Source organism: Corvus hawaiiensis, chromosome 2, assembly GCF_020740725.1.
Source record: "Corvus hawaiiensis isolate bCorHaw1 chromosome 2, bCorHaw1.pri.cur, whole genome shotgun sequence".
NCBI classification, from domain to species: domain Eukaryota; kingdom Metazoa; phylum Chordata; class Aves; order Passeriformes; family Corvidae; genus Corvus; species Corvus hawaiiensis.
In genome coordinates, this window is record NC_063214.1 from 37,572,408 (window position 1) to 37,598,907 (window position 26,500).

The following is a 26,500-nucleotide window of genomic DNA, read 5'->3' on the forward strand; positions in this document are numbered from 1 at the left end:
TTTAGAAGTGGTTAATACCTAGGTTTACTTTAGCAGTCAGCATTAGGGCTGGGATTAGGATGGGGTTGCATTAGGACTGAGTGGCTGCACTGGTGCTGGTGGCACACCAACGGGATATGGACAATAGGTGGACCTTTTTAGGAGCTATTAATCATCCTGTTTTCACTTCAGTGCTGTGATGTGTACCTGGGGAACTGTGTCCCCACCAGTGTCTTTTTAGTCAAGGCAGTCTTGCACTCAGGTACCTCCAGCTATTCCTCAGTTCTGCTTCAGCACTTCTGTTGCCTTCTCCATCCTCTGCTGGAAAAATCATAAAAGAACCCAGTAGATCTCACAACCTGCTCTTGAGCTATGAAAGCAGAATATGACCCAGTATTTTTGATAGGAGAAACTTACCCTATAATTGGAAAAGTAGCAGTCCTGGGAGAAGAGAGCCAGAGAATGTGGCTATATATCCTATTTCATCAGCTTTCCTCAACCATGGAGAGTCCCTTGCAATGCCTCTGAAAGCCACTCTCCCTTTTGTTGAAGAGAAGCTGAGTAAAGGAGAAAGTTTTCTGAAAGGCACACTCATAGGGAACAGTTGTAGGTGCACATGATGCATTCTGGTCTCAGTTGTGCCATCTGGAAGAAAGACTGCCTTGTACTTTTTTATAGTCAATATGAGTTTTCGAAACCTTAAGAGGAAAATAATAATTTTGTTTTCTTGGGTGACTTGGTCAAAAGAGTGCTTTGCTCTTCCACGAGAGGATGAGTTTTAACTGTAATACAACTGAGTAACTGCAGCAATGCTAATGAAAAAACAGCACCATGAAGCATCCATGAAAACATGTTTTAGTAGTCATCACTTGAAGGACAAAGTACAAAACTAAAATCTGAAGTGCTAAATAACTTCTACAGGTTGTCAGATAAGATTTCTGAGATAAGACCTGAGATAGTAAAAAAGAGCTGAAAGAATTCAAAGCAAAATAGAATTTTAGCTTCTAAATAAAATGAAAGACTTATCCTGTACAGGGAAAAAAAAAAAAAAACCAAACTAGAAAATCTTTCTGGAACATGTGGAAGTGTTCTGAGAATAGATGTAGTAAGAGCAAGCTCAGATTAATTAATCTTTTGAATTTTGGTGTTAGAACTATTATGCAGGAGTCAATTACTTTGCTATAAAGGAAAAACTAAAATAGTTGCAGGCATGATGAGGAAGAATGGACTGATTAAGTCAACACAGTAGTCTTTCTAATCACTGGGGAGAGAGTAAAATTTTTGTGAAGCCTTATAAAGGAAAAGCAAACAGAGCTGCAGACTAACTGTACACTACCATTCAGTATAAACTAATCTTGAATCTTCCTGCTGAGAGAGTAGGTAGGATGCCTATTCTGTGATATATTCAGTGTAGGAGCCTGATCCAGAATCTTTTTACTGGTGGAAAATCAATGCAGTTATTCTTGGCAGAAGAAGGAGAGTAGATAAGTACAGGATTTATTCCTGAAGATGGAATAGAAGGTGCTCTGTCTCTGAAAATGGTGGTCTACTGCTTTTTGCAGTACAATATTCCCTGGACACGTTTTCCCCAAGAAACATGGTCTTTTATTGATTTAGGTATTCTCATGGCTTGTAAATGGTTTCTTTAAGAAGCTGGCTTATTGGATCTTTGCTGGGTAGACAAAGGGAGAGGCTTTCTGGAAGTACAATGTTAATGTGGAACCAGTACAACTCATTAGATTAAATTAATGTCTTAATTTTTGTCTATTTAGTGACCACTTTGAATAGAACTGAATTTAATTTTTTTATACTCAACAAATCTGGAAAAGAGGGCTATTCTTTTTATCTATTTGTAATGACTGAGCTTCATATGAAATTTGGAGGAAATCTTTTATGTCCACTGGGGTATCGTTCTCTGAAATAAAAAGGGTTTTATTCATGTGCTCCATGTGCTCTTATTCTTCCCTTTCAATTTTATTCGCCCAACAAAAAATAATCCCCCTTTCAGTACAATGCAGTTAAATGAAAGCCAGTGATCCTTTTTATATTATTTCATAAGTTGACACAGTAAATTTAAGTTTGAAAAGTTTTATGAAATTTAGTTATGGGATTCTTGAACAACAGATGGTGGATAAACACTCTACACTTTGAAATTTGGTATTCATAGCACTTGTTCTGTCTGAGCTGTGGGTTCACTCTCTGTGGATGACTCACGCAAAAATATGCATTCACAGATAATGCAGAACAAACTTAAGTTTAGATCTGAATTTTTTGTGCTTTCCTGACTGTGTGTCTAAATGTTCCTAATGAAGCCGTCTGACTTGCTGCTCTGTGTATGTCGTGCTATTTTGTTGAAAGGGAGATATTTTTGTTAATTGTCATAATGGTTTTCATCTTTGTGCTGGCATTTAAAAAAAAAATTCCTACTAATTAAGAAGCATTAAGAAGCCAAGGTGACAGTGAGAAGATACTAATTTGTTCTTGTAAGTCAGTAAATTTTAAAAAGTCATTCCTCAGTGAAGTAAGTGGGTTAGTCACGTGCTTGCTCTGTTTCACCGAAGTACTCTTTACTCATTATTGTTAAATTTGACTGGGAAATAATTTTTTTTAAAATAATTTAAAACAACTTTTGCAGAAATATTTTAATTTAAATGAAACAAAGCTCTTTAAGCATGTTGTCTCAAAAGGTGTATTGAACACTTTGGAAGAACAGAGGGTGGATGGTGATGCCAGACATGCAACATGTTCTGTTCTCTCTGTGGTGTCGGCACATGGAATGGTGGTGTAGGCTCAAAGATGGGGCATGTTTAAAACCAGGCTTTTTAGAAAGGGTCAAGTCAAATATTTTTTACTTAAGTGCCCAAGCATTCTATTTGTCTGGTGTAATATTAATTTCCATGTAAAATCGTATCTCTAAATCTCAGTATCATGTTGCAGCTTTTGGCACAGATCTAACAGTTGCTTGAGGCAAAGGTTGAGATCTTGTCTATTAGAGTCACATGAAAAACTTTTAATTTGGTTTCAAAAGCTTCAGAAATTTCTCTGATATTATTCCAAATCCTCATACTGCTTTTTCATTTGTTGTTTCAATAGCATATCTTGAATTCTACAAAGAATTTCCTTGAAGCCACTTGTTACATTAATTGTAATGCATATTGTGGCATATTAGTATTTTTGTAAACCAATATTGAGTAACTTCAACTTCTCACTGAACTGAAGTATTAATCAGAATTAAAATTTACTCTCTCTGTTTAGCTACATAATTATCAAATTTCTTTTTCTGGTTTTATATTTCTGTGGCTTAAAAGTGTTAAATCGTTAAATGCATTGAAATCTATTATCCCCTTTGTACTGATGCATATAACTGTAATAATTCAGAATAGGCAAAGCTCATGATGTGTTTCTGAATCTTGAACAGGGAAAGGAGATGGGCTAATACTTGCCCGTCATTGTGTGCCATTGTCCTCTTGTGCGAACTCCATGTTGTAGGAAAGAAAATTTTAAACCTTGTAAATCTCTGTGGAAGTGACTGTAGGGGGTTATGGAAGTGAATGCAGGAGGGAAATATCTGGGGGAGATTCATATGGATCAAGAGTCTTTAAATTGTTACAGCTGTATTGGCAAATGTCCCACTTAAATTTAAAAGGAATTAAGAAAAAAGTGTCAAGATACGTTTTACTTACACATACACACACTTCGTATTTCCAAACATCTCAAAAAAAAATCTTTTCCAGATATAAAGCATTTCATTTTATTTTATCTTATTTTATTTCATTTTATTTTATCTTATTTTATTTTATTTTATTTTATTTTATTTTATTTTATTGGAATCTTGAGTATACCCAATGTGCACCAAAACATTTCAGGTATTGTTAAAACAGTCACATTGCTTTGTAGAGAAAGCTGAGGCAGCCACTGAACTGGACTGCTGCATGTAGAACAGCCATCCCCTCTTTCCTGTTCATGCATCCCACCACATCTGATTATCAAGAAAACAAGTACATTCTTAAAGTTTTTCCCTCTTAAGACCAATCTTTAACAGCCATTTCATTTGGCAGTTGAAAGCTGTTTGTTAATTCACTGATTGTTGCTTTTATTCAGAATCTAAGCCCTTCTGATGGTGTCAGCTTTGGCATAAAACAAGCATATGCATAACTTACGGATTTTGGTCATGTCTTATATTATCACTGTGACAGTACATCCCACAGGCTTCCTGTGTCAAATGTACTGTTCAGTGGTGAGATTCTTTTGATTACAGGTATCCCACGAGTTTCTCAATAAAAAATGTCAGTCTTTACCTTCTGCATAGATCTTTTTATTTGTTAGATGACACTTTGGAGACAATGAAAAGCCTTAATAGATGCTAAAAAATAATTTGACATGATACTTACATAGTTCTTTGATGGAATTCTACCCTTCACATATATTTTTTAAGAAGTAGCTTGCATTGCAATGACAATGTGTAATTTATTTTCTAGCTGTAGAATTTTAATGACAAATGTTATTTCAGCTGGAAAATTCAGTCTTCCCCTTTGGTTTTTAAGAAGATTGCCATTATTAGCAGTAGGTTTATACGAGTCTACTTAGGCATGCAAAATAAAATTCTGACGCTGAACAGAGTTTGTGGATTTTACAAAGTGTAATGACAATGTACTATGGAAAAGGCATATGCATTCATGTATGTTTAACTTTACATTGCATTGATGCCTATCATGGGAATGGGGAGATTCTTAATGTTTAAAATTACCCTGCTTGTGCTTTGAATAGGATTTTAAACAAACATAAAACCAAAAGAAAATAAATATTTAATATGTATTAATGAAAATAATAAAGATCTTTGTGTTAAATATTTTGGGACAATACCTACTATTCTCTGTACTGAATTTCCAGAAGGAGTCTTGAGAAAAACAAGTGAAGGTACTGCAAATGGTTTCTTCTAATTGTTTCTACCTTTGTCTGTATATAACAGATGGCAGGGTGAAAGTTGGATGCAAAACATTAATCACCAACTTTTTTGAGGTATCTTCTTTTTTTTCTACCTCTACTTTGGCAGAAATTTTCTCTCACAAGTTTTCTTGGGGGAAATGTGTAAAGTGGAAGGAAGAGGATTCACAATCATCATAAGAATACTTATCCAGGGTGTGGGAAAATGGGACTGGCATGCCTCCTCTGCCTGATCTGTAACAGGGATTTATCCGTGATGAATGCCTACTTTTGCCCAAGTGTGTCTTTCTCCTGTTGGACCTGTTGCACTTTGAATATACAACTATATATTCATTAGATCAGATAGTGTGCCTAGTGATTAGGGCACTCCTTTGAAATGTAAACCCCACTGGTGCCTGTTCAGAGCAGTAGTTTGGTTCAGGTTTTGCAGACAAGATGAGTTCCTCATCACTGACCTGCTGGTTATTCTGATCTCATTCTCTCTCTTTCTTGCTTTTTAAAACCCTTTCTTGCCTCAATTTTCTCTCTCATTTTAGAGCACAAATTGCATGCTAGGACTATGAAACTATTAAATGAAAGTTGATTGCAACTGATAAATGTATGTGAAACATTTTGACTTGTGCCAATTTGCATGTTGATGAGTTGCAATGCAGAAGTGTCTCTTTCTGTGCAGTATAGAGAGAGGGTATGTGGCATGCTTACCCTAATTGAAAATGTTCTGCTGAACATGTTTTAAAAGACAGGTAAAATGGATTACACCTATCTTGTACGAAAAAAGCACAATCATCCAAAAGAAGATTCTTTCCTCATTCTTGTAGCTCCAGATATTCTACTGATGTAACAAATCAGGATTTTAGGGGTGTTATTCCTGAGGATTTTAGTAATATTCGGTGCCATGCTTCAAAACCCAGTACCATTCCTTAGCTCTGAAGGGGATATGAGAATTCCCTCTCCTTTAGGAGGAGGACATGGGAATTAACAAGTCATGAAGTAGTTAATATGTGTGTTCAGGAGTTAAAGAGAGAAGGCTTCACTGCTTGGGGTACTTAGAAATGCTGAGTTATTAATAATTTTCTTTTGAACTGAAATTGCTTCCTTCTCTGATTTTTTCCAATATTGTTGAAAAGTTAGCATGAGAGGCTATAGTATCAGGAGGATACTGCTTCTTTTCTGTGACTATTTTATGAGTAAAATTTCAAACCCATTCACATTGATGAAGTATACTCAAGGAGTCACATAGTTCACTTCCTGAAGGGATATTTTTTCTAGGTTTTATTTTGCATTGTTAGTTTACTGTCTGGGTGATATGTGGAATATGTTCCAGGAACACAGCAGAAACTGGGCTTTCATGGTTTTTTTCATGTTGCCTATAACAGGAATCTCAGCTTTATTTCTGAGAGTGGTTACTCGTAAAATGAACCAGCAAAATGGGTCTTTAGTGACAAAAACAATACAGCTAATACTAAGAGAACTAGATATGAAGTGTTAGGAACTAAAAGATTGGATTTTCAAAAAGTGTTTACCTGTAGCCTGTCTGTTTCTTTTGAAGTAGGTGGCGTTTCTGTCAGACATCAATAGGAATAGGTTTATTCTTTTGAAAATTCTGCTCATCAAACTTGTTACTGTACTTAAATATGCTTATCTGTGAGCAAGCCATGTGTGTTTGACCCAGAGGCATCTCCAACTGTGGTCTTTCCATAGAGAATCTAAGATCAAGTGAAAATGTCTTTGTTTACTTTTGCCTTTCTTCTTAAAAGTTGTGCATTGGTAATTTCTAGTCTAACCTCCCTTCTTCTGGTAGGAAGCTTGGCTTAGCCTCCGTCTCTTTCCCAGCCTGCCTTCCTACCACTTCCAAAAAGGCAGAAGTGGCATCTCCCTCCTTTCTGGGGAGGAAAGGACTTTCTTTTTTCCATGAATCACAAGACCATTATTCTCTGCCAGTGAATCACTGACAAACACCTTTAAAATAACGTTACTAAACCTGAAAATTGCTATTAACTTATCTTAGGTATTTTTAAGATATGATTCATTACCATGACACTTGTAAGTAGGATGTGGGAACTTTAAAATTCCTTTGAATTTCCAACCAAAAAAAGAATCTGAGATTGTATGTTATTAGACAACTGCTGTTGGGAATGGTAGTCTGGATCTGTTGCGCAGTGTTGCGTGTATTTGTTTATGTATGTGCATAGTGCATTGAGAACACTACCAACCACTTGACAAGTGTTGATGTAGGTAAAGGAACAGTGAATCTTACCTCAACTGGTTTCTAGAAGGACAGGAAAATACCACCTAAGGAATGTTTTCCCCGAGTTTGGCAAACATATACCTGGTTAAAGAATCCTCTTCACTTCTTTCCTCCAGAAGAACACCTGTAGGATTGATTTTTCTAATGTAAAGAACTGTGCATTTCTCATTTGACAAAATTAATTTGTTTAGGTCCAAAGAACCGTATGAAAGTTATACAAGGTGCAGTTTTAGCCATGAGTTTCATCTGACATTTATAGAGAGATCATGTCAAAAAAGTCTCTGCACCTAAGAATGTACAGTTATAAATCTTGGAAAAGGAGATTTTGTGAAGACATATATATACAGACACAAAACATTTTAGTATCAAGTTATTGTTAAGATAAAATTAAGAAGGGAAGTTTTTAGTGACTGAACTATTCCTAGTCTTGCAGCAGATTTCAAAACATGTTTTGTATTTGTGACACTTGTGTTTAATAGAAGCAGAGAATAATTCAGTTTGGAAGGATTCTGTGGAGGTCATCTTGTCCAAGCTCTTTCACAGAAACAGCTTTGAAGTTGTTTTAGATGGCTCAGGGTCACAGTCAGTCAGGTTTACTAAGAATAAGGGAAAAAATGGACACTGAAATGAAATGTTACAACAAAACAGGGTCACCACAAAGTTATGAAAATTATATTTAGATGTGTCTGTGAAAATGAGTGAATTACATTTTATTTATCCTTCTTTGTATTTCTTCTCAATAAAATCTATAATTGAGCATCATGGGAAATTCCTGAAAGAAAATTCTTGAGTGTTATTCAACATATGAATGTATTTCAAAATCTTGCTTTAATTTATATTAAAAGAGAAGGTCATGCTAAGCTCTGCATGCTTAGCCACTGGAGTAGTGCAGTGGTGGAAAGGTAAATGATGCAACAGCAAGAATACTCAGTTATTTGCTTCTAGGATTTGTGCTTGAACTTCTAACCCCTAGGGGCCTTTTAGTTCATTAATAGTTTACCTTTATATTCCAGATTACATGCCCTGAAGATCATGATTTTGAGTAAGGCAGTGAATTAAGAGTTTTACTCATGCATTTGCTTTGATGCAAGATTAAATAAGAGTTGGAAAGAAAATATTATCAAAATCTTATAATGGATGTAAACATGTTAGAATATTAACCTTAATGATTAAGCACATATCTATTCTACTAAAGAAATACAACCCAAGAAAATGTTGGAATATGTTAAGAATATGCTAAACAAAAACCCCCAACCAAACTGCAAGAACAACTAAATACACTCATGTCATATCTGTGAATACGACAGTCAAATAGAAAAGAATAGCTTAGACAGTAACTTAGAACTTGGGTTTATTCCAGCACTTATGATACTTCAGGGGTCTCAAATTCCCTTAAGTGCTTTGCACAGCAATGCTGTAGTGATCATGCAATCTGTCAAAATAAACCCATTTAGGCATGCAGCAGTTTTTCAACACAAAGATTTAGGGCTACAAACTGGTTTAACCAAGGAGTTTCCACAGAATCTCAAGACATCCATTGGGGTTTTCATAGTGCTGAATTTTCAGCAGAAGGGGATGAGAGGTGTCATCATTAGAGAGGAACTGAAGTCAGCAGCAGGAGTTTTCTTCTTTGCTTTTAATTGCTACCACTGTGTGCCGAAACCCTGTTGGTTTCCATGGCTTCAGTAAAATCAGGTTTCTGTTCCCTTAGTCCTTGTACAAGATGTGACTGTCTCCTTCTGTCATAGAGTTACATTTAAACATGTCTTAATTTCCTCAGTTTTTGCAGATAATTGCATTGTAAAAGTTTTAGTGATGATCCTGTCAAAGTTTTATAAGCAGCTTGCCTCTTGAATAAGGTTTGCTGTTCTTTCAATTCTTTTTAGTGTTTTAATCTATGCCCTGTTCTTCCCCACCCCTCTTATGTCAAGTTGCTATTATCACTTAGTGGGTGCTTTCCTTTCCTTGGTCGTACTTTTTCACTTTCTGTTGTGTAGCCCTGGAGCTCAGGAAGCTCTCAGGTCTTGCTGATGAGAAGTCTACAGCTACACGGGAGTGACACCACATGACAAAGAAAGATAGACCTTTTTTTTTTTTTTTTTATTTTTTTTTCTCCCCCAAGTGAAGTGAAACTTTTGACTCCCCAGGACCAGTATTTCCGTGCTCCAATTTTGTGATGAAAAATTTTGAATATTTAGTTTTCTCTCATACTGGTTTTCACATACTCATCAGACTGCTTTTTGTGACATTGTTTGCTATCACTGTACGTGGCCAACTAAAGGATATATGTTGCCTCACTTCTCTCTCTGAGATAGAACAGGCAAGGTCATGTGATCCCATAATGCTGGAAAAGATAATTCCTGCTGATAACGCTGAAGTAGGACAAGAAACACCTTGAAGAATAAAACTAGTCATACGTGTCTGTCACAGCTCAGAGGCTGTTAATGTGAACCTAATAGAGTGAAATAGTGAAAACCAAATCTGGAAAGAATTCATATCTATTCTTTTGCTACAATCTGTGTAGAAACAGAAGACACACTATCACCTTTTCATGAGTTACTTCACTTTGGAAGTGATTTCATTCCTTGTCTAAATTTGCTGTTTTACAGCATTGTAGATTTCATGTGTACTATGAAAAATCAAATCCCTTGGATCATTTTTTTAAATACATCTTTTTTGAATACCGTACTTGATCTGTGCAGTGTTGAGAGAACAATATTACTCTACAGCTATCAAGTGAGAGTAAGCATACGAAGCAGTTGTAGTCATGTGTTTTGTGGTTTTGTAATGAATGTGCTGAACCTGATAAGGGGCTTGAAAACAAATGGCACCATGAGAGATGAAAATCTGTACCATATGGTGCATGATATAACTATGGAGTCTCAAAACTCTGACTCTAGGGAGTGTGCCAGTGTATGTGGGAGAAGTGAGAATTTCATGAATTATGTTACTCTTGAGTAGGTTTGAAAGTAAAAAGGAGTTCAACAGTACTCTGATAAATATGCAAATTTTCTTTTCTCTGAATGAGACACGAATGCAGCTTTGATGCTTAGGCTTTTGAAACTAGGGCTTTGGACAAAACACTGGAGAAGAAAAGTACAATACAGTATAGCATGTGCAAATACCTGAAAACGTTGGTGAAATGACTGAAGTCTAAAGACAGAACTAGATGTGGCAGGATTAGAGTGGGAGACGGCAAAAGAACCACACACTGTGTGGCAGAAAATGGTTTGGTTATTTAGCATGTGTCACTCTTTCTTCAGAATATAAAAACAATGCTAGCATAAATGCCAGATTGTGAAAGAATTGCAGAGTAGAATCCTGTCTTAAAGATCTTAGTGCTTTGAGTAGGTGGGTTCAACAAACATTTTCTATCAAAATCCTGCATTGGATGAAAGTGTGTTGCATGTTATAAAGTCACCTATTTGTTTCAGTGGGATGAAACATTAGCGTGTTAAACTGTTGTTTGCAATGTGGCTGTGTGCCGTTGAACTGGGCATTGCTGAGTGACAGGTAACATCCCCACTATATCTGTGATGTTAAACCAAGCATGGCTGAGTGAAAAGTAGAAAAAAAAACCCTGTATAGATTCACTGGCAGGTGAATAAAGGAGAGCTGTGGTTTTTAGGTGAGTACTTTGTGGAGAAAAATCTTATTTAACAAAGTCTGCAGAAATACTCAGATGTTTACAGCAATCTCACATGACCATCCTCTTTTTTGGCTTGGTATATCTAGAGGTATTTCCTCTGTAAAGCATCTTAGGTACCAAACTAAGTAACCTTATTTGCTTTAACACAGAAAAAAAGAGAAAGTCTTTCACAGACTACTTCAGAGCTGCAGCTCTGGTCCATATCTAATCCTCCCATGCCAGTTACAGGCAGAGTTGTCAATCTTTTGTCTCATTTGTAGACTATGTAACTTGATTCATTCTGCTTGACCACAGCGCTTAGTATTTTTTTCTCCTGTTCCTTGCCAAAAAAATTAATTCCCCACAGTTTTCCAAGTTTGTCTCATTCTCAGCTTTCACTTTCTCATGCTGTTAAGTACTTCTTGGAGAAACCTGGTCTTGTAGAACAAGAGTGAATGTGGTTTTTGGAAGGAGTTTTGGGGTTTTGTTGGTTTTTTGTTTTGATTGCTATTGTGTCTCATGGGAGAAGGAGTTGTCTTTTTCATCTGAAACGGAAGTATCCTGAGGCAAGAACCCTGAGCCAAAGATGGTCACAACCTTAGCCAAGATTCAGATATTGGTGTTCTATAAAATAGCTTTTGTTGTTAAAAAGGTGAGAGATTAATTTTGGGGATAGCAAAAATTTGCTGACTATTTCAGGCAAACTGCTTTGAATATCTGCAGAAAGCAAGTATTGGTTTCATATTTTACTTTTTAAAAGAAACCTATAACTTCACTTAAGCAGAAATGTGAAAATTAAAAATGAGTACAAAAGGATTTAAAAAATTCGCTAAAATGTATAAAAGCAAGTTTCAAATGAAAGTGTCTCACAATATGTTTCATAGCGCAAGGGATGTTTTTCCACCACCTGAAATAAACTCAGCAGTAGTTTACGAATTAACATTTCTTGCAGCAATATTTACTTAAAGGAATGTGCTGCTTTAGAAGACTTGAAAGGTAAAACCAAATAAATACCCTTTTTTAAAAAAAGAGCATAATTTCTAAACCAACACTTTATCAGAAGAGTGTGCCTTTCAGAGCAAGAAGGTGCCTGAACTGTAGTAGCCGAAGCTGAGAAGCTTTAGCATTTTCATGCACGTATATGAAATTAAGAAATTGTGACAAATGAATGCCAAGCCTAAACTGCCTTCAGAGGATGTAGCTTATCTTTGTATTAAAGTATTTTGAAATTTTGCATAAACGCGATAAAACCATCATTGCTTAGACTCAAGAAAGGTTAGGATTTTCTGAACCTACAGATCATTAATGCTCTTAAAAAGCTGAAGGATAATTCCCATTGTAAAATGCAACAGGCAACTTTTTAAGGAGCGCCAGAAACAAAGTTGATAATGTCTTTGACAATTGTAGCAATGGAAGACAATAAAAAAATATAGCATGTCTTTAGGAATCTAGGAATGAGTCAGCTCTCATTCTGTGAGCATTCTCTTGACTAAACTTGCTCTGACCAAGCCTGCAAGTTTAGGCAGCAATTCATACTTTTAATGTCATCTGTAAAAGATGTGAGGGAGAAAAGCATTCCACAAATCTGGCTGGGAACACCAGAGTTCACAGAGTTCCTACTTCTACCAGAGTAGAAGTAGGAAGTCTACAGGAAAAAAAAAATTCCTTAAACCCAGTGGGGGGGGAAAAATTAAACACAAAGATCGTATCAGTAATAGAGACTTTGGGAGTATATGTTGTCACCTGAAACAGCTTTCAGGCTCTAGGAAACATTTTGGGAGATATAATTACTCCTTCTGTCTTAGACTTTTCGCTAACTGATGGGCTCTGAAACAGGCTTCCTGATATGCTGTGGTGTCAGGGTGAGGTTGCAGCAATAGTTAAGTGAATTCTGTGATGTTCAACTTTATTTTTTTTTCCTTACTTGAATGCTAGAGACTTTCAAAATCATGTCACTTCAGAAGAAGTTATTTTAGGAGCACTGAAGTAATTAACTCACTCAAAAAGCATCTATGTGACTTCTGCTGTCACCTTATTGATTAAAATTAAAAAGAAATTAAAAGGGAGAACAATTTCCATGTGATTGTGGTAAGCCTGTTTAATATGGTAAAATGTAAATCACTTGGCCCTTTTTAAGGGAAGTACTCAGTCTGCTCTTGATATGCATTTCTGATCTCATTTCTGCTTCTTGGACTTACATTCTTCCATGATTTTGTTAAAGACTGAATGCCTTTACATCATTCATAATCAAACTTTGTTCTAAGGCAAATGCAGTCCTTGAGCAGGAAAAAAGAGACAAATGAGACACAATAAGGGCGAAATAATTTGTAGAAGTGTAGGGAAGGCTATCATCCATGGAGAGCTCTCCTGTCATGGGAAAATAACTTCAGTAGCTATTGGTGTCAGCTAAACTCTGTTCCTACAGAAGTCAATGTGAAGCACTTCTGACAATTACTCTCTGACAAAAATGCTGCAGCCTTATGAAATTGGAGCTTGATATATGGCTGCTTGCAGAGGTGTGTAAAGAGAAGAACACAAAATGGAAGGCTAAGCAAGAAGAAGGATAGGTCTCAAGGCCTTCTGGCTACCCAAAACCAATACCTGCTGGGGGTTCTTACTCATTTTTGTGATCCTTATTTAGGAGTGTAACAGTCTTGAGGGAAGAGATTCAAACTGTCCACAACTTGCAAGTTTTATTTTCTTTACCTAGCATGTTAATCATCTGTCGTCTTATTCTGACCCCGAGTGTTGTGTTTCAGTATGGGGAGAAGGTGTAATGCCACTCATCTGCAGTCGTGCTGCATTGCTGTCGGAGGTTCTCTGCCACCCCAGGGCCAAAAGAAATATAGCCAGGCCTCTTCTCTGCTCAGGCTGAGCTGTAAAGAGTTCAGATGGTCCTTGTGCTGTGCAAAGCCCTATTTGAGAAAGTCATAAAGGAGGCAGGCAGGTGTAATAAACCTCAAGACAAAGTGCTGACCTTGCCTTCATAGAAGAGCAGGAAGGCGGCCTCAGGGGCTGGGCTGCGAGAAATTGTTTTGATGTGGTAGTTTGACCTAATTTTCCATGTTTGAAAAGTAAAGCTGAGCCAAGAGACAAATTTGAGCTTGGTGGTAAATCCCTGGGAAGCATGAGATATCCAGCATGAATAGGAAGAAACTCAGGCAATTTTTTTTTAAGCCAAAGTGGGCATGTTGTGCTATGCTAAGCCTTTTGTCAGGCTGTGTGCATGACTGGAGCCTTGCAACAGAAGGCCGGGAAGGTAGTAAGAAGCTAAACTAGCAATTAAAAAGTACATTCATCCATCTATTGCTGTGCAATTTTATGCAAATCTTCCTTGTATAGTCAGTAACTAATTATATGAGGTTTTTATGGTATTAGAAATTGAGAGCTTGGACAAAGAGATGGGAAGATTTAGGTCAAGAGATAATTTAGCTAATAAGAATTGAACACAAAATTATTTGGATATGAGCCTTATATAAATATAAATGTATATTTGGACATGCTGATAGTGATGTTTGAGCAATACCATTAAAAGTTTATGGGTCTGAGGCTTGTTCAAACTTCTTTTGTCCCCTGTGTGTTGGGATTTTTTCTGCTGAAGGATCCTGAAATAAAACAGGCAAGCATATTTAGGCCTAAATATGAATCTCAATTAAAAAGTATCAATGGAGTATTCTAAAAGAGGAAGACTTTATCTCCTCTGTATAAGTTGCTATTAATTCTCATTAAGTATTTATCTGCATTGTCACCAGGCCTCTGAGTTCATAGTTAACTTGCTTTGTTAGCATCCAAGAGATGTAAAGCTTGGAGTAGAAAGAGTACTGGGAATAAACTTGACAGGTATTTATGGGGAACCACTCCCAAACATGAATCAGCATGAGAGAAAGCATGAATGTTCCACCTTGGAAAATGTCGTGGCTAAGTGATGGTTCAGTTGTTGTTTCGGGCTGCGGGATGGCATTTTCATTGGTTAACACGAAATGGGAGGGAGACAGATACGCCAAGAAAAGCTGTGAAGATAATTACCGCGCGTTTTTTTTCTGGAATGGGGACAAAGGAGGTGCAAAAACTAAAGGGTGGGGAACCAACCCTTGTAGAATTGTTTGGGAAGCATTGCAGCATTAAACAGTACTTATTTGGAACTTGGAATTACAGCTTGACAATGGCAATGAGTTCTAGTACAGCAACAGTATACTGGTGAACCTGCACACTAAATGTAGAGAATGGAGAGAAGTGTGAGGGAAGAGGAGAAAGATCTGCACATCAGTATTGCTGCTCAGAACTGAAATAAAGTAGCTTTTAATCAGAATGTTCCTATTGCAATATTTTTCAACCCAAGGCTCTCAAAAAGCCATGAGTGATCATAGCTATGCTTTTAGCCTGGTTGGCCTTGATCTGAGGTACAAAGACAAAAGATTTTTCCATGTAGGCAAGACAAACCCTTCATAAACCATAGTGGGGGGAAAAAAAATGTAATTGCTCTTAACTTCTGTGGCGAGTTTCGGGTGCAGGAAAGCCTTGCAGGGATGTACGTATTTGCCGAGGCAGCTCGTGCCTGACAGCTTGTAGATCCTGTTGATCAAGTTGAGGACTGCAGCCAGAATAATTGCTTGAAATTTTCTGGATACAGAAGTGCCAGTGAGGAGTGCTACCCTGTTCTTTTAAAAGGTTGCTCCTAAGGGGCAGAATCAGAAGAGTCTTGCAGTATAACAGATGCACATTTATGGCTAAATGTCAAGGATAGCACTAATTCTCCCGAGATGTGTGTAGCAGTGTTACCCCATCACTGCTTACAGCCAGCATTGCTGTAGCATTTTTTAGGTCTAAAATGTTAATGGAAAAAGATATGGTAGGAGGGAAAGAGTGAAGACATTATTTCCTCCTAAAAAATCTAATGCATTTTATGTGATTGACTGTAACAACTAAGCACACCCCGCGTTACAGGCAAGCTTTGATAATTTTTTAAAGCTCTTCAGGCACATTTTTTATTATTATATAGCTGTTCATGTTTTGTGCTAATAATTATGCCCAGATTTGTCCTTGTTACCCTGCTCTTTCCATTTCCCTATCAAAAGTAGGTTTTGGGGATTTGGAAATCTACCCTTACTTCAGACACGTGGATCTCTGCATATTTTTTACATCTCTTTGAATTTTATTTTTAGAGGTTTGTTGGGGTTCTTTTGCTTGGAAATCAAATATTACTCAAGATTTCTAGAAATTTGCCCTTGGTTTTACTAATGTTTTAGGGTTTTTGTTCCAGGCTTCCTGAAGTATGTATAAGTAGTCTTTTTTTCTTTCCTGTTGGACAGTTAGCTTAATTAATCATATGACATATAAAAAGGATTTCAGGAAAATAAAGTATTTAGAGAGTGCATGTTACTGTAAAATGTGCTGTCTAATTAGGCATGTGTTAAAATATTGGGAGAATAACCTGAATCTGAGATGATCCTAATGATGAATGGGAGATTAAATCAAAGATTTATAATGCTGGCCTGGAGGTGTTTGCTAACTGTACAGAAAATATATACAGAGTGTTTCAGTACTATAATGATTTCCATATTACAGCTAGCTGAGAAGCATTAAGATATGTGCAGTCCTAAATCCATTTCCTTGGATTATAAATTAGTTCACAATTATATGCTGATAGCAGAGCTGCACATTGCATGTACATGCGTACTTGAGTAATGAGAACTGTATCTCTTGTGAATACAGAATACTGGTAACAGAATTCAGAATTTGACATGCTGCAGGCAAGCAACACATAGGCTTTCACACACAAAATGCATTACAGTGAATGCATTGAAGTATAGTTGAAAAATGCAGAATTGACATTTGATTTAAATTATTCAAAAAAAAAAAAGGATGGAGGTGCCATTTTTATTAGTAACATTTCAAACTAGAACATGACCACAAGCAGCAGTAAAAGAAACAAACTCCCAATATTCTGAGAATTTGGTGAAAGAAAAGTATTTTAGTGCCCTAAATATGATTGCAGTAGTGTACATATTCTGCAATATATGTGTAGTTATATCATTGTGGTAAGTCTAAATACCTAACTAAAAAATACTTTTGGCTGAGAGGGCTTTAAAGAATCAAGTATTGCATTGAATTTTACGACATCCCCTACACATAAGGGGTTCTTAAACCTGCATTTACGTTTCTATAAATAAGAAAGAATCCCTTAAAAGAGAAGTTAATTCACACAGAAAAAAAGAGAAATAGCATGTATTTAAGGATGACTTATATAGAAAAGTATAACCAATATATACTTCCGAAAAAGAATTAGAATTGTGGTTTTGAAATGTGTGTGAAAAACAGTGACTTAATTTGCCAGTGTATGTATGTGTGTATATATCTATTTCTCTTTCATAATATTCTCACAAATAGTAGAAGCGATAAGTGAAATTATTGAGTGGAGTCTTACATCTTTCAAACATTTTGTTCTAGCAAATCAGTAGGATGATTGAAATAGTCTTGTTTTGGGGATTATTTTTGGTTTGTTTTTTAAAGCATGTCAATCTGAGCAATGGTAACTTTTCAGCAGAAACTAGTGTAGTAAAATACTTCAGAGTTAAATGTTTTTCTCTATTTCTGTTTATAAATGACAGTGATTTTGAAAGTGTTTTTTCAAAGCTCTGAAATGTTTTTAGCCTCTAGCTCTCATTGACTTGGATGAATTAATATTGCTGGTCTGATGCTAATTTATGTGACTGCTTTTGAAAACAAATTTAGGTCAAATCCTGTTTCTGTAGGAGTATCCATTAACTCTGTCACTAACTCCAGGAAATCTTTCTGTTCACAGCCTCTGTTCTTTAACTGACAACTAATTTTTTCTGACTGAGTCACCTGCCTTCATGTATGGGGTTGCCAAAAAAAGTGCTTTCTTTAAGAAGCAAGGATACTTTGCTTATGCACTGCAAACGATTTCTGTAGAAACCTAGCATCTGGGTGATGGATTTACTTTTTATTATTTTTCCAGGGAAATTCCGGCCTGGGGTTCAGTATTGCTGGAGGAACAGATAACCCACACATTGGGGATGATCCTGGGATATTCATTACTAAGATTATACCAGGAGGAGCTGCAGCAGAGGATGGAAGACTCAGGTAAAAACAAACTTATTATGTGTGTTTGGAAACAAAATGCATAATTATTATAATTGTTCTCTGGGAGCGACATGCCAACTGGATCTTTCATGGGGTCAGGGGAAGTAAATGACATGACTGGAGTCTCTTTCTGCTAAGAGAGCTGAGTCAAGGAGCTTAGAGCAACTGAATAAGGGTAGTTAAATCCTGTAAAATGGGGCATTTGATGGTCCCACCTCTTAGTACCAGGTATTTCCTTTAGTGCAAAAGGCAAGATGGGAGCAAGAGGAGGAAACCTGAATATCAGCACGCAAGTCTCTGCCTGGCCTTTGTGTGTTCATGGCTGAAGAACTACACATTGGTCTTACACATTAGGCTGTCAAGACATCCCAAACTACAAAGCCATTGCTAAATAATCACAGCTGTTTGTAGATGCTGCCTGTTATTTGGCTGCAGTAGTGAGATGTGTTTACTGCTGTTTCCAAACATTATTTTGTTCCATGAGGATGGGATGGCTGTGCTGTATATTCTGAGTCATCGCCAGAGTAGTCTGTACTCTGTAGCTGTAGCCTCTGAAACGAACATACAAATCAATGATGGGGTTCTCAAATACATGGCAGCCAGCATCTCTCTTAAACAAGAGGAACCACAGAAGTGCTTATGCTTGCCTTCCCTAATGGGCTGAATGCTGAAAGGCTTCCGTCTATCACAGAGGCTGCCACCTTTCTGTCGGTCGTGCAGCCTGCTCATGTTCCAAAAAGCCAATTTAACTAGAGAGACTTGGGAGAAAATTCTGATACTTTCATGATCTCAGCACTGAAATTGGCTGTGTGAGCCTTTGCCAAAACCAGATGGTTTAAAATTCAGAAAATGTACCAGATGGTAGCAACATTTTTTTCCTGAAGCCTTTTCCATTAGTTCAAAGCTAAAAGTAAGGGGAGGTGGCCAGTTTAAAGAGCAAGTTTTGGGCATTTCTTATGCTACATTAATAACTTGATTTTTGAAATGATTCTTTTTTTTTTTTACTATGGTAGTGATGAGGAATCATGGTAGTTGGCAGTCCCTGAAGAATTTGCATTTTAACCGATTACAGATAAAAGGAGTGGGACTAATATAATGTAACTTTGTGACTAAAATGCAGCTATCTACCCCTAAGCTAGTCTCCTAAAAGTGAGGAAAACATAAGCATTTCTAGGCTGTGATTTATTTCATCCTAAAGTCAATGTCTAAAATAGAACAGAAGAATAAAAGAGCCTATATTTTCGTTGGTGACTCAAATGAAAAGGAGTTTCTTTGCCTAGTCCAGTTGTATCAATCTGTACTGTAAATGTTTGCACTGGGCCAGATGAGCTTCATGGAAAACACAGCATGAAGAAACAGCAGTATTTGGAAATCATGCTATAGAATTTGACAGGATGAACAACATAGGGGGGTCTTAAACCTGAAGCTGCCTTTCTACTAAGAAGAAAGAATTCTTTGCAAAAAACAATGGTATCTTTTTAGTAGAATTTTTTGTTACATTTGAAAGCTTTTTTAGTTTAAGCTATTAAGAAGATAGAAGCAATTGCAGTATTTTGCTATCTTTGTAAGAAATCAAGTATTTCATGACTCATCCCTGTATTAATTAACTACTGTAATAAATAACTACTGTAAATTCAACTCATGATTATGTCTGTATTGTAAACACCTTGGAAAGACCTTCTAAACCCACAAAAAGTAGCATACTAATGTAATTCATTAATCCATTATTAGATTAGACCTGGAAAACTTTGTGTTTTGTAATAAAAGTTTAGCAGTACAAGTATAGTTATCTTATTACTGAGACTTAAATAGTATTTTAAGCATATATTTGGCATGATCATTCTTCCTACTCTGAGATTTTAGAAAGATTTCTCCTTTCCTTGTTTTATCTGGTAAGTGTGTTTCACTTTGCTACAAAGACACGATCCTGTCACTTTTTAGGAACACCTGAAAATGTAGTTATCAGTGGTCATTGCTGATATGCCACTGAAGGGGCATGTCCTGGGGCAGTTTTCGCTGATTTACACGATAATTAATTTTTCACAACAGAGAGATTTTATCATCTAGGGCCACTCTATAGGAACAAAAGTTCAACAACATGCAGTAACATCTGCCAAGAATAGTGGTAATGTAGGTTTCCTAGCAAAAGCCGAATTTTTAATTACCTGAGGATGAGAGATTGGTGTTTATGGACTGAAAAAATATTTACTTTTTATGTCCGCTTTTGCCTCAAACTCTGCCTGCAGATACTCCACATTATATAGCAGTGTGGACTGTATGAACTGCCTTCTATATCTACTGTCTGTTTTTAATCATAAAAGCCTGTAAAATCACTTCCACTGCATTTTACATGATGTCCCTTTGATCTAACTTAGCTGAGTGAAGTTCTTCAAACAGCCAGACTATGAAAGCGACCTGTAAGAAATTGACTTCATGCTCCAGACCCTTGGGAATCTTTTACATAAATATATGGGTTGACAGGGGAGGAGTAGGTCAACTGAAGTTTTGTGTAAGTCCCACAAAAGCAAATACAGCCTACTGCACCTGGGAAGGCATAACTCTCCAGTGGGACATGTATAGTTATAAGTACATAAATATCAGGTAATAAATACCTGATGGGAGGGAATGAAGATAAAGAAGCCAGACTATTAACAGTAGGGCCCACTGACAGGGCAAGAAACAATGGACAACAAGCACATGGAATTTCATTTTATCATCAGGAAACTCTTTTATGGTAAGGGCTACTGGGAACAGGTAACTCAGATTGTGGAGTGTCCATCCTTGGAGATATTTAAAACCTGACTAAACATGTTCCTGGACAACATGTTCTAGTAAACTTGCTTCAGCAGAGAGGGTTTGACAACAGGATCTCAAGAGGTGCTTTCCAACCTTAATGACACTGTGATTCTTTAATTTGGCCTGAGCCAGCAGTGTACTCTGGCAGCACTGAAGACCAGCACAGAGGTGAGCAGAGATGCACAAAGAAAGGGCTGGAGGCTGGAGTCACATGTTGCAATAGGGAAAATTCCAGTTGGGTCTGAGGATGAAAAAGATCTCTTTAATGTAAGTGGTGATTCTGTGAGATTATGGAATCTCTCTTCTCCAGGAAGGTCAGAATTCATCTGGACAAAGTCCTAAGCTATATGATTGAACTTTCAAATGGGTCCTGCTTTAGGCAGGAGATTGGACTAGGTGATCTCCAAAGGTCCCTTCCAGCCTGAATTGTTCTCTGAATCTGCAGATTACTCTTGTATATAAAACCTGTGTGTGAGACTGAAACAAAGGTGTTTAAGTTCCTGGGGTTTTCCTGTAGTGGAGAACAGTACTTCTGTTGACAGTAGGTACAATGCATAGTGCAAGTTTGTATCACTTTATGACCCATATCTCTGCTTAAGAAATAGCAATAATTATCATAATAGCAATTAATTTAGACTACACTCATTTTAATAAAACATTCCCGTTTTTCAGAGACTTCCTGAACTTTCAAAATCAGAGCACCACAGACCACAGTGTATCTCAAGCTGGAAGGGACCTATAAGGATAACTGAGTCTAACTCCCTGCTTATCTCAGGACTACCTAAAACTAAACCATGTGACTGAGTGCATTGTCCAGATGCTCCTTGAGCTCTCTCAGGTGTGGTGCCACAACAGTTTCGCTGGGGAGCCTCTTCAAGGGATGGACCACACTCTAAGTGGAGAATCTTTTCTTCGTGTCTAGTCTGAACTTCCCCAGAGCAGCTTCATTCCTTTTCCTCGTGTCCTGTTGCTGGTCATCAGAGAGAGGCGATCAGCACCTCCTCCAGTGCTTTCCTCAAGGAAGTAATAACTGATATGTTTACATACTACTCTCCCTGAAATGCCCTGACTTGTAGAACTAGTGTAAGAACCATCACACTACACAAGTCAGATTTTAGAGGATATTTAGGTCAGTACAATAACTACTCATCTTGCAAAATAAAGCAATGTGGAATCTTTTATGAAGTCCATATAATATATAGAAAATAATTTCATATTCAGTAAATAATATAAAACATATCATTCAGCAGAATTTAAAAAACTATTTTAGATTTAATTACCTAGCTAAATTTGAATACAATAACCTTAGAACTAAATGAACATTATTTTTTCTCTGAATGCTTCCTGCCATGTCTTTCTGAAGATTTGAGTTTCAAGTCAGTGATAGACAGAGAATATAAACCCTCTGAAAGTAGCAACCATTCCCACTGAGTTGAAGGAGAATTTCTCTCAACAGTTTGATCTTTTAAGACTTTTGATGCATAAAAAACTTCTGCTTCTATCTCATTAATGCCAGTTGTCCATGGGCAAACATCTACTTTTTAATAAAGAAGCTCTGAATTTAGACTTCTTTTCCTCTCTGGAAGAAAGAGAATTCCAGTAATTATGGCTCACTGCCTTTTTTTATTTGAGTTTGTGTCAGAGAAAAACAATACTGTGTGTGTTTCAATTGCCTACATAAAACAAAGAAGTTCAATATAATATTCAGTAGTTACTTCTGTTGACTTATTGATCATAAGTGAAATTCTGGCTTCTAAAAGGCAACACATTTAAACCATTCATCATTCTGTGCGAACAAGAGCTTATGGAACTAGCTTATGGATCTAGAAGCACAGTTTAGTGGCATAACTTGATTGGGGGAAAAAAAACCAACTAAGAAAACAACGCAAAGCTTTCAGTTATGATCAAGTTTAAGAGAGCACAGACTCACAAAATATTAATACATTTTTAACAATAATAAATCAAAACTATTTTGAGTCGAGAATCACTCTTGCTGATTATAGTTTCTCACAGTCGAAATTTGATTTTATGGTAGAGATAGTTTTCTCAAAACTCGCTCTACAGGAATGAGAGGGTCATATGAGTTCCTTATGTATTGCTATGAAAAATGCACTTTTCCTTCTTGAAACGACAAGTTTGAAAATGAGAATTTTGAAAGGTCTTGGGATCTAAAAAAGTAAATAGAAGAATCTTGTATAGAACAAGAATTCAAATCTTACGTTTTGTACCAATCCCTTGGTCACAGGAATCTTACTGAACCTGTGATAGAAAAATCAGTTATTGCATATGTGACTGAATATGAATGAGTTAATTCACAGGACTGTGAGACAGGTTTGGACAGTCTTGAGATTGAATTTCAAGGGTTAATGTTGTACCAGAGGTTATTTTGGTATTTAAGCCCGAGCTGTGTGCTCAAGAGGGAAAAGATCGATGCAAGGGTTGAGTCCAAGGGAAGCAATTGGTTGTGCCTGGGAGGATGCACATTGCCCTGGTTAGCTGCCCAGACCTGTGTCTGTTTCATTCATTCTTTCTTCTAGGAAACTGATTTCCAGTCTCTTTCCATTTGTGAACCTATCAATTGTTTGTCCTTAAGAGTGTGGACATTTGTAAGGAGAACTCAAAGAGGTTGAGAAAATCAGATCGATTGAGAGTTAGCTTTGGCAGACTAATCAGAAACAGTGCTGGTACCCCCAGCTAGTGAATAACACAGGTTAAAAAGTACTTAAGGCTGTGCATTGTTCATCTTTCCTTGGTTAATGTATCTTTCCTTTTCTTTAATTACTGGTTGCTAGGAGGTTTAGCATCGTAAAGCTGCAGCACTTTTTAGGCATGCCGTGTTGCTCTAGCATCACCCTGTCAGTTTTCCCCACTGGATTTCCCCCTCACCCTCAGCTCTCAAAGTGATTTGGTGTGAGGAAAGGAGCATTATACACGTGCTAATGGCAGGAGACAAGAACCAATAACTTGCCCTCAGTCATCCAGTAAATCGGGGAGAAAGCCTGGAATAGAAGTGATGCCTTCTCTCATGTTTCTGTGCCTTAAAGGCTTCAGTTAAATGCCTACCAGCAAAGGCTTTAAACAAATTAGATTGGTGTTCTCTTCAGTTGTCAACTAACCTGCTGCGATGTGTCAAAATTAAAAATTATAAATTATAAATTTACTATAAATTTAGCTAGGTATGTGTAGCAAGAGAGGAACTCTGAAGACCCTTTCTCATGGATATTTGTGAATAAAAAATAAAAAAATTTAAAAAATTTAAAGAAAGGTAAAGATTGTGTTCTGATCAAAATTTTAAAAATAAGTCTGTGTTTCACTAAAATGAAATGGAGAGGAAAAATTATGATTTCACGCAATTAATTCAAAGCCTGAAAACTGGAATTAACAAACATTGGTATTGTGTGCAGTTTACTTGAGAAACTCAAAGGAAAGAAGAAATGGAGGAGAGGAAGCAGAAGTCAGTCCCCACCTGAGAGCTGGTTAGATAACAGACCCCCTTCAGTCTTTGCCCCACAGGGTGTGCTTTGCCTCTGAGGAAAAGTCTGAAGCCCAGATATTTCCAGCAGCAGCAGCAGGCATGCAGTCGTTGCCCACTAGTGTCCATTTGTCGCTCTAGACTGCTTGCTAAAAAGTGAATTGAGAATGATGCTATGGGGCCTTTTCAGATTAACATGAAGAGCTCTTCCCAGGAGAGATCATGTTCTTTCTAAGTATGTCATGTGCCTCTAATACAGCTTGGGAACTGGCTTTATTCCACCATGCCTATATATCAAAACAGAAGTGTGTCTGTTCTGTGATTAGCTGCCTAAGTCCCTATTTTTTAACTTCTGATCTTGTGCTAAGCCTATCAGTACCAGGTCTATGCACGTTGCAATGGCACAGCTTGTTCAGGATGTTGTTATAATTACAGTGCTGCCACAAAACACTGATTCATATCTGCACTGTTTACAGGCCTCTGACAATGCTATTAGTTCAGTACATAATTTAGCAGTAAGTTAATAAAGAGGCATTCACTCCACTAGGCAAAACATGCTTGCTTTGCAGACAATCATAAATTAGATCATGAGTTATTGACTGTTCACTCTGTCCTGGTTTGTGTTAGGAAGTTTGATCTTATTAACTCTGTTTGTCTGTGTAGCTGTGTGTATCATTTTTTGAGCTACTGAGGAATTGAAAAAAAATAATTACCATGGGTGATCTACAGGAAAAAAGGCAGGTCATAAAATCCAAATCTGATTTTCATACATTATTTTCAAAGTTGAATGTGTCTTACCACAGCTCACGTTTTAAGTTAACGACTTATATGTCTTATCATTAATGGAATATTTGACCACTTAATTTTGTTCTCTGTTGCCTGAATCCTTCTTTCTCTCTTTTTCCTGTGTGAAGTTTGCATTCTTTGTTCAGTATTGCAGAATGCCACTGTCTCTCTGAGTTGGTTTATACGGTTTTATTTATCATTATTTATATTACACTTTTCCTATTTTGAAAATAAGGTGGTAGGCTGTAAAAATTCTTTTATGAGATGCAAGGAAAGTAAAATTATGTTTTAACAGCTGAACTGTCAGGCAAAGAGAATAGAATTTAATGAGTAATGAAAGGTACCTCTCTGGCTTGTGGTATTTGGAACTGATAAATTCTAGGAACCGCTTTATAGACATCGATGATGGACATTTTTATAGAAGTTTTCTTTTGTAACACAAAGCATCAGTACCTTCCCCTGTACATTTCTGAGCTCTTTTCCACTAATTGAATTCCACTGCTTGTGGCTAACACTTAAGCAAGTTAGCATGATATTAGGACTCTAGCTTACATAATGCCCATTGTACTAGAGATTCCATGCCATGGTACTGAATTGGTTAACAGGTCTCTGTCCAAAGAGTTCCTTTATTACCCATCCTGCCTGAGTTACAGTCACCCCAGAGTGCTGCAGTAGCAGAACAGCACCATGCAGCTAAATCTAAGTGGTTATTTCATCAACATATTTGCACTGATACTGCAGTTATGGGTTTAAATAGCTCAGTGACAATTTATCTGGAGTAAGAAGCTTTCTGTGGTTGCATACCTTAGAAATCATCAGCTTTCTGTGGAGTCTAGTACTAGTCAAGGAAAAAATACTTCACATCTCTACCTATACTCAACAGGAATAACCCTTTGGGGTACTATTGAATTTTTCATTTCTTTCAATTTCCACAAAACCTGAAAATAAGATTTTAGATGAAAAAAGAAACTGACTTGAGTGACCATTAAAAAAAACTAAGTTCCTTTTAGGCAGCAAAGTTCTGGTTTTAAAACATTTAAGAAAATAGTTGGTCAACTTTTTGTTTCTGACAGCCAAAACCACTAGTATATGGTGAGACAGTTCATGCTCTATCTAAACTTCTGGCTGTGGTTTGCATAAACAATTTGGACTGTCAGACTTTAGCCAAGCCATATTTCCGGACACTACGTCATCATTGTTGTTACACTCCTTACTCCGCTTTTACTGCAGCTGTTAGAGCAGGGGTTCGAAATTTATTTCCCCACAATATGTGAGTTTTAATATCAAACTTTCAAGATGTAGGAATACTTGGTTTCGGTGTGCTGCTCATGTCATGCCATCTTGTGTGTTACTCCGAATTGAAGCCACACAAACAACAGGCTTTGGGGTTTCCTCTGTGCGGCACCCATTTGCACTCTACTCTGAGTTGCAGCTGCGTTGTATGCAGCCTAATGGTACTGATGCTCTGCAGCTGGTGGAGTTTCTTACTGAACTTGAACAACGTGTTTTCTCCTCCTCCATTCGTTTTACGGCTGCACCTATG

The 26,500-nt window shown here is 37.0% G+C and overlaps 1 protein-coding gene across 28 annotated transcripts in view; it reads left to right on the forward strand.

Annotated features, from left to right (window-relative positions):
* DLG2 (discs large MAGUK scaffold protein 2) overlaps positions 1–26,500 on the forward strand; it is a 1,000,200-nt gene that overhangs the window by 654,868 nt on the left and 318,832 nt on the right. For all 28 annotated transcript variants that reach the window (XM_048294433.1, XM_048294432.1, XM_048294434.1 and 25 more), the window contains one exon: positions 17,779–17,903. In XM_048294433.1, coding sequence (XP_048150390.1) covers positions 17,779–17,903 — 125 coding nt within the window. The remainder of the gene's footprint in view (positions 1–17,778; positions 17,904–26,500) is intronic.